Genomic DNA, 9,571 nt, shown 5'->3' on the forward strand with positions numbered 1-9,571 from the left:
TTGGATGTAATCTTCACTTTAGTTGTAAAACTCAACTTATTTTAACAAATCAATTGGCCAGATTGAAAATAAATTAAGATCGAAGTGAAAAGATCACACAATTTTTTTAACATTTTCGTGACTCAACCAATTCAAATCACCATTCCACAAATCTCAACACAAGGAGAAAGATAGAGAAAATTACTCAGATCTCATGGGGAAAACGGAACAAAACTCGAAATTCATATATAAAATCAAAGTCATATAAACTACAACAATAAATAAACTTTTCTCTAATTTCTCCCCAAGAAAACTCCTCGAAGTTCCTCTAAATCTCTTTCTTTCTTTAAAACACACAGAATTCCTCTTCGAAGCAGCAAGGAGGAAGAAATCTCTCACCTTCCCTCCACTCTTACAATCTCTCGAAGAATTCCTCACAATTTTGACATTCTAGTAAATTCTCTATAAAATAATGGAACCTATCTAACCTCCCAGACCTCTAGCCTCTTCTCAATTTTTGTCCAAAATCTTCTTTTAAAGTTGTGGATGAGCTTCCCCAAGAATTGCCTAAGCATCCCTTCAAAATTTGTCCTCATCCAAAGCCTAGTTGGTCATAACCTCCGAGCTCGCCGTCGACGACCTTGAGGGCGCCGTCGACGGACCTTCTTAATGAATTAATTCTGGAGTCTCGGGAAAATCTCGCCGTCGGCGTCGACGGGGTCGATGATGCCGTCGCATTTTGGTCTTTAAACAGTTTAATTCTGGAGTCTCGGGAAAATCTCGCCGTCGGCTTCTTAATGATGCCGTCGCATTCTCCAAAATGTGAAGAATTGCACTTTAAACTAGTTCAATTCTTCACATTTTGGCCCTTTTCGCTCCAAATTCGCTCTTTTTGCATCTTTTTGCTCCAATGACCCTATTTCATCATTCCTGCAACAAAACATCAAAAATACATTTCTTTAAAGTGCAATATCATCAAAAACAGTATAAAATATGTATGAAAATCTCAACATATTTTCTTTTGGTGAGTCACCCATCTGGCTTATATAGATGATGTTGTGGTTTTTTTCTAATGCCACCAGACCTGCATGTAAAGCTTTTCTCAAATGTTTGTAGCATTTTCAAGACTGCTCTGGCATGACCTTTAATACAGGAAGATGTCATATTGTTTTTATCAATAGAGCAAAGGTTCCTTCTAAGATTTGCGTACAAGATTATACAGGCTTAAAACTCCAGCAAGACTCCAATGGATCATATATGTTTGCTTGCATGTATATGGATGCATGCATGATTGTGTGTGTGTGTGTGTATATATATTCACCTAACGCTTGTCATTTACCAAAACATATCAACGAAGTAATCCATTTCCTCAAGGAGGTGTGATTAAAAAAAGTAATCCATTTCATCAAGCTGTAAAAAACTTATTTTTATGACTCGACGAAATATAATGTGATTGCAGCTGAAAACTTTCTTATATTTAGTATTTCAAATAAATTCAATAACTAGTCCTTGCATGCAGGAATTTAAAACAATTAGTTCTTGAATTCCTTTTTTTGTATCTAATACAATTTATGCCAACACTCGAGGAACTCGAATCCTAGTAACAAAACTAACAGAAATGCCAAGAATGCTTGAGGCATAAAGAAATACGACTGACAACGATATCAAGGACGGCCATAAATTAAAGGTATAACTAAATACTATCGACACTAATGACATAGAAGCCCAATCGGTAATAAGGACTATCCAGAGAGCTTTTCTCACCATAAACTCAAGTCTCATAGCTTGGGTTGGACAAAAATCTGGAAATGGTTTCATTCTCAATAGTGATATGTTCCATGAAGGATACGTCAACAATCATTCTGGAGAGAAGTTTAGGCAACCTCCTCCCATAGAGAGGGGACCCAACCTAAGATGGATGTCCAATCAAGCGACCATGACCCGCACGAATGAAGGTTTATAGCCTAGCTTCACCACCCTAGATATACATCTAAATAGTTTTGAGGTCGATCAAGATGCCAAGATTGTCCAGTCGATCCTCTAAGCCACCTGACTAAATAAAAATTGTCAGTCCAGAAGCCAAGATTGTTTAGTCTATCCGTCTACTTACATATATGAATTGTGCTCATTCTCAGAGATGATCCCCTACTTGACATTGACAAGCTCTGCGAGAGGTAATTGAAAATGATTCGGAGCGGATATCACACCACCAAGGATCAAGTACCAAAGGAGTGGGTTTAGAGCAAAATGATTTAGAGCAAGCAAGATGGCACAAAAAAATGACACAACATAGTGCAAAAAAGTGCCTAATAGAGATTATCATCAGTGGTTTTTGTAATCTTTTTTTTTTGCTTTATAAATTTTGTATCTTTATCGCATTTGTCTCTATTAAGGAGTAAAAAAAATCAGAAAATTAAATATGTATACCCAAAAATGATGTGCATGAATCTCAAAACAAACCAATGATTCAAAAAAGAAGAATAGAATATTCTGTACTACTCTCTTTAAAACAAGGGTAGTTATGTAGTATAGTATTATCTTCTTTTATGTTCTATAAATAGAATAACCACGACATGTATTGAGGATTTTTGGGCTCTTCTCTCTCAACTCGTCATGTAGGCAGAACTCTCACCTCTTCCCGTCTCTTGTAACTCAAATCTTTAGTGAAATAAATAGGGTCGAATAACCTAAGAATATCTCATTCGCCTTTACGAGGTAAGTGTCTCTCTCTCAATCTCCCTCTCTCTTCCTCTTACTATTGCTCAGTCCCTACGCTCTATTTCTTGGACATGATTGTACACTTTTGAATTCAACAATATCTCAATAGATTAAACAACATAAATTTCATTGTGAACGTCAGAAAGATTTTTATGATAAAAATTTTTGGAAGCAGAAAATGTCAGTCATTTTTTCATTTCAATTTAAAGAAAATACGGCTTCTATTAAAAGAAAGTTTTGCGACTCAAGAAATTATATACAAAATTGGGGAATCTACATACATAACACCCAATTCTTATGCATTTATTTATCTCGCACCGAAACTTTGATTTTTATATCCAAAGCACCTTATCTATATAAATAATATAATCTACCTTTTTATACATCATTTATACATAGGAAATGATACTTAGTTTGCAAAAAATCAAAACTTTAATATGAGATAAATAAATGCATAAGAGTTTGGTGCTATTAAATTTCCAAGAGAATTTAATCAAAGTCCCAAATAAAATATCAACTTTAATCTTCCAATTTAACAACCCATCACAAATTTCGCTGAAGTTCGCTTTCTCTTCTTTAGGGTGCATTTGTTTTGGTTGTGACTATACAAAATCTCAATTCAAAAGTTGTAATTGATGTTCAGAAGCTTGTATTTCAGAAACAGTTAGTCTATTTGAAAATACAATTTTAAAAGTGCTATCTGTGGACAAATGTTTGTAATACTCTCAATAGATAATATTTAAAATATATAGGTATTTCAATGTATATAATTCTTTTTTTAACAGTGTTACCTAAATAAGTAGGAATAAAAAACAAAATTCAAAATTAAATTTAGAATAAAGAAAAGACTACATTTTAGAAATTACGCTTTTTTTCTAAAAATTATTCTGTTTAGTAAAATTTCCAAATATTGAGCTAAGACGGCAATACCACTGTCTTAATTTTAAAAAAAGTAAAATTTCTTCTCAAGTGACATATCTGTAGAAATTAAAATTTAGGTGTTAAGCATGTAAGTACATAGGAATTGAGTGGCATGTATGTAAATATTCTTTTTTTAATACATAAATTCATTTAAAGAAATTTTTTAAAAATTACTGGTCAATGTGAAATAATCAGTACTAATGCCTTTAAGGTTATGAGCATAAAATACTGTGAATTAGAAGGAAGTGTGGTTGAATTCACCTGTCTTCATAAAATATTGTCATCTTTCAAAACTACAACTAATATTGATTCATGTGTTCTGATAAGAAAGCTAACTCACAAATGGAAGTTGGTGCTAATACGACTTCTGCTAGTGATAAAAACTCAAGAAAAGATATCATAGATGCCACAAAAAATGAATATCCAAACTTATGCTCAAGTTTACAAACTGAAAATCTTACAACATTCCACCATAAAGCTAGAAATTCCGTGTTCCAAGCACAAATAACTCACAATACATTACATGCTCTGGATCAATTAGAAACATGTAGAACTCAACAAACAAGAGTCTCGAATTATGAAATGTAGCTATGAGGATTTTCTGGAGGAATATAGAGCAAAATTGATCTAAACATAAGTTTTACTTAGGAAAGGGTAAGCAATGTGGGGAATTTGGTGAAATTTGGAGAAATATGAAATTTATAGTTTTGTAATAGTTTTCTAACAATTGAAGATCAAAAGCATGTATTAGATTAACAATAAAAATGGGACAATCGACAACCATCCGATCAATCAAAATGAAAGATGGTAAATGCAAAAGAAGAGGAGCAAAGATTGCTTGAAGACGAGACAATTTTTATCTCGGGAGGCGAAATTGAGCCAAGCACCGGGCAAGGGCAATCGCAAAAAATAAAGGCCAACATGTTCCTCTTGAGACGGTCAAGACTAAGGGTCTGTTTGGGACAGCTTATAGTGCGGAAAGGCCAACATGTTCCTCTTGAGACGGTCAAGACTTAGGGTCTGTTTGGGGCAGCTTATAGTGCGGGTACCGTTTGGTTTGCGTGTTTCGCCAGCTTATTCGAGACTGCGTTTGAGTTTTTAAACTAAACGCAGGTCGCGAGTCGACCCCTGCAACCGGCCCGCGGGCCGCATTTCAAGATAAACAGCTTATCCTGAAATGCACAAGCCCCCCAAACGGACCCTAAGACCTCATTTGAATTACACAGAATGTTCCTAAATAAATCCTTGCACTCCGGGCAAGGGGAATAGCAGAAAATAAAGACCAACATGTTCCTCTTGAGACGATCGAGTCTACGACCTCATTTGAATTACACAGAACGTTCCTGAATAAATCCCTGCACTCGCATTTAAACACGACGAATTTTCAAGTTTTGACATAAGAGTGTTGGCGGCCGGTCCTTCTCCTAAAGTCCCCCTTTTTCGTTCGCGCTGTGGAAGGCGTTATTCAAACGCTGGGGAAGGCATCTTGGTTCGGAACACAAGTCGAGAAGTCAAACAAACGCACTCGTACTTCGCAAACAGCCTTACACCTTCGCCCTACTCGCCGCTTATTACCTTCGCTGATGAAACTCCACTGCTGCAACTACGGCGGCGCATGGCCGGAAAATGGAAGCTATAAACAGCAGCCTTATCTCCGAGATTACATCCCCTCCATCCCTTCCAGTAAAAACTCTCTCTTTTCAATTCCGCTTCCTTCTTCCAGGGTTTCTCCATTGTTAAAGCTTCAATGTTTCCCTTTTTCTACGCCCCCAGCTCCTAAGAATCGGGACGGAGCCTCCTTTCTTTCTATTCTCAAAACCCTAGCATCTAAAATAGACCATGACTTCCCTGACGAAACAATAGATTCTCTTGTGAGCAGTCTTAGCCCCAAGTTGCAAACCATCCTTCTCAAAAAGCAGAAGGACTGGAAGCGATCCCTTAACCTTTTCCGGCGGATGAAGTCCGCTAAGGACTACTCTCCGAACCCAATTCACTATAATATTATCCTCCGCTCACTCGGAAAGGCCCTGAGGTGGGACGAGCTCCGCCTCTGTTGGATTCAAATGGCCAAAGATGGAGTTTTTCCTACTAACAACACATATGCAACCCTAATAGATGTTTATGGAAAGGCCGGCCTTGTAAAGGAAGCTCTTTTGTGGCTCAGGCACATGAAATCTAGAGGTGTTTTCCCTGATGAGGTCACCATAAACACTGCTATTCAGGTTTTGAAAGGGTCCGGGCAGTTTGATATCGGTGAAAGGTTATTCAAAGGTTGGTGTGCTGGAAAAGTTGAACTGGATTGTCTTGATCTTAGTCATGATGGCTTGGCTGACTCCACTGTGTTTAGCTCCAAGCATTTTCTGCTGACAGAATTGTTTAAATCAGGTGGACGTGCTCCCGTTTCTCAGATTTCTTCAGATTTGGCTCGAGGTCCACAGAAACCCAGACGCGCAGCCACTTATAACACCTTGATAGATCTATATGGGAAAGCTGGAAGATTGAAGGATGCTTCAGACGCATTCCTTCAGATGTTGCAGTCTGGGGTGATGCCAGATATTCTCACGTTTAACACCATGATAAACATTTGCTGTTCCCATGGGCATTTGCTGGAGGCGGAGGCTTTACTGATTAAAATGGAAGAGAGGAGAATCTACTCTGATACTAAAACATTCAACATATTTATGACTTACCATGCTTCAAATGGAGATGCTGACAATGTATTGAGGTGTTACAGAAAGATGAAAGAGTCTGGCCTTCATCCTGATGCTGCAAGTTTCAGAATAATCTTACAAATTTTGTGTGAAAAGAAGATGATTTCTGAAGTTGAGGATGTGATTGAGGAAATAATGGAATTAGGCTCTACTGTTGATGAGCAATCACTGCCTGTCGTTATGAAGATGTACATTGCCGAAGGATTGCTCGACAAGGCATTCATTTTCTTTGAGATGCATTGCTATGGTGGAGACATTTCCTCCAAGAATTGTGCTGCTATAACTGATTTGTTTGCAGAGAAAGGCTTTTGGAAGGAAGCCGAGGAAATCTTCTTGGCGACGAAGAAGGTAGGCTGTAACAAGGATGTTGTTGAATATAATGTTATGATTAAGGCGTATGGGAAGGCTAAGCTGTATGATAAAGCTTTAGAGCTCTTTGAAATGATGCAACGTAGCGGACCCTGGCCTGATGATTGCACATATAATTCACTCATTCAGATGCTTTCTGGTGGTGATTCGCCAGACAGGGCAATGGATTTACTAAACCAAATGAGAAAGTTAGGTTTCGTTCCTCGATGTGAGTCTTTTTGTGCCGTTCTTACTGGTTATTGTCGAACGGGTTTACTTTCCAATGCTGTTGAGATCTACAAAGACATGATAGAATGTGGTGTTGACCCTAACGAATTCGTTTATGGTTCGTTGGTGGATGGTTTCGCTGAATCTGGGAGAATAGGGGAGGCATTGGAATATTGTAACATCATGGAAAAATCTGGATTGAAGGCCAATCATATAGTCCTCACTTCGTTAATCAAAGCTTATGGCAAGGTTGGCTGCTGGAAAGAAGCTCAGGATTTGTATGGAAAGATAAAGAACATGGAAGATGGTCCAGATGTCATTGCCTCAAATTGCATGATCAATTTGTATGCTGGTCTAGGAATGGTGAACGAAGCAAAATTGATTTTTGATGACATGATAATAAAAAATCGAGCAGATGAGGTTTCTTATGCAACAATGATGTATCTTTATAAAAGCATGGGTATGTTAGAAGAGGCTACTGATATTGCTAAAAAGATGCAGCAATCTGGTTTGGTTAAAAACTGCACTTCATTTAACAACGTTATGGCTTCATATGCAGTCATCGGAAAGCTCAAAGATTGCGGCGAGTTATTGCACGAAATGCTGATGGAAAAAATCCTACCTGATGCTTTGACATTTAAAATTCTTTTTACTGTGTTGAAGAAGGGAGGATTTCCACCCGAGGCGATTTTTCAGCTGGAATCTTCATATATTGAAGAAAAACCTTATGCTAGAGAGGCTGTAAAAACTTCATTTTTTTCAACTGTAGGTCTGCATACTTTTGCACTAAATCTATGTGAAGCATTTGTATATTTTGGGGTGGAACTTGAGCCCTTTGCGTACAATGCTGCCATTGGAGCTTTTGGAGAAGCTGGGGAGGTTGATAAAGCCTTGAATGCTTACATGAAAATGCAGGATGATGGTCTTAGGCCAGACATGGTGACGTACGTCCATTTGGCAAGCTGTTATGGCAAGGCAGGAATGATTGAAGGGTTGAAGAGGATTTATGGCCTGTTGAAGTATTGCTGAATCTCTTTACAAGGCCTTGATATGTGGTTATAAGGAAGCTGGTAGATATGATCTTGCAGCATTGGTTGATAAAGAGATGAGATTTTGTGTCCAAAATGATAGGGGGATCAAAGATGATTAGGAAGTTTATTATGATTCCAAGTGAGTTTGAAGTGGTGGTTTTGAGTTTTTTGAAACCTGTAAAATGATTAGAAAAGCAAACTTCAAGGCAGTAAAAAAGCGGGATATATCCATTGGGAGGCAACTCTCAATCAGAAATGAAACGGGTTCTTGTTAAGTGGCGTGTTGACTAGAAACATGTTTAATCTTTTGTTGATTTGAAACAAAAGTTCTTTATATATATTGGTTTTTATTATTTTTTTTACAGTCGTCTCCTCTAAATTTGGCTTGATGTCTTGGCTGAGAATAGGTTGCGACTAGAAGAAGCTTTACAAGAAGGTGGGAGATGCGCAGAGACCAGAGACACATAGCACGAGGAAAAGAAGATGAGAAACCATGAATTTTGTTGGGATTTTAATTGCCTACTGTAAGTTCATATGTAATAGCTTAAATAATCAAACACGACATTACAAGTAATATGTCATCTCGAAAGATAAAAATATCACTTAATAATGAATTCAATTGTTCAAACTTAAAAAATTAGAATATTTGCTTGGTCTGTGAAAATACCAGTTGATTTTTTGCTCTATATAATCTGAAGATTAGATGAGGTTTAAGATTATCTGGGTTACTAATTTCTTATAGGCGCAAGTCCCTATAGCTAATTACATCTTAAGAGATCAAAATCACTTTAGGAAATTCTCTATTATTGATGTTTTGTCTTCAAGGAATTCAAAATTTAATTTTCACGATTAATTGTAAAAAATCAAACGGGAAAAATACAATGTGGAACAACTATTTTGGAACACAAAGAAGAGAAATGTAGATGTCGAAGATGCCGAGAAAACTTTAATGACATCTCAACAATCCTATGGTTTAGATTTACATATTTGAAAGAAAAATTAATTTGATATTTCATATCTAAACTTTTATTTAGAAATTTATGACTTATATCTCACGATATAAGATTGTGAGAAAGCCTAGGAAAGTGAGGATTTATGTTGTACTTAATGAAAGATCTTAGAATTCTAAGATTAAAAGGGATGTTTACTGAAAAAAGTGAAACATCAGAGCCCGGTCCAAAGAAAAGAAGTGCACCAGCAAAAAAAATAAAATTGACTTACAACCCTACTTGGAAAGGGCTGCCATCTAAGCCTCCTAAATGCATTTTAAAACCATAAAGGCCATGTTTATTAAAAAAATAGGTCTTACAACTTGATCGTAAAAAAAACAAGTTGTTTAAGTATGAATGATAAGCAAAATATCTTAAGATTAATGAGAGTTTATTTTTGTAATTTAAATTTAGATTTTATAGCTCAGCAAACTCAGATGTATTTTATTATTATTGGGTTAAATCTCAGTGTAATTCATCAATACCAAACTGCGAGTAGAAATGCACGTCTTTGATGATGAATGCACAAAAGATTTGTTCTAAAATCCAATTCATATGCAGATGTATAACTCACTCTATAAGTTAGTGATTCTCATGGGCCAAATCACTCATTTTCATGCAATGAGTTAAGACCTAAAAATAAGGA

The 9,571-nt window shown here is 36.6% G+C and overlaps 1 protein-coding gene across 1 annotated transcript; it reads left to right on the forward strand.

Annotated features, from left to right (window-relative positions):
• The first annotated feature begins 5,028 nt into the window (after positions 1-5,028).
• On the forward strand, positions 5,029-8,490 carry LOC110021028 (pentatricopeptide repeat-containing protein At1g73710). The gene is given in 2 exon segments (XM_020719347.1): positions 5,029-7,927; positions 7,929-8,490. Coding segments are annotated over 2 exon segments (2,853 nt in total). The 5' UTR covers positions 5,029-5,201; the 3' UTR covers positions 8,056-8,490.
• The last annotated feature ends 1,081 nt before the right edge of the window (positions 8,491-9,571 follow it).

Source organism: Phalaenopsis equestris, unplaced genomic scaffold, assembly GCF_001263595.1.
Source record: "Phalaenopsis equestris unplaced genomic scaffold, ASM126359v1 Scaffold000116, whole genome shotgun sequence".
NCBI classification, from domain to species: Eukaryota; Viridiplantae; Streptophyta; class Magnoliopsida; order Asparagales; family Orchidaceae; genus Phalaenopsis; species Phalaenopsis equestris.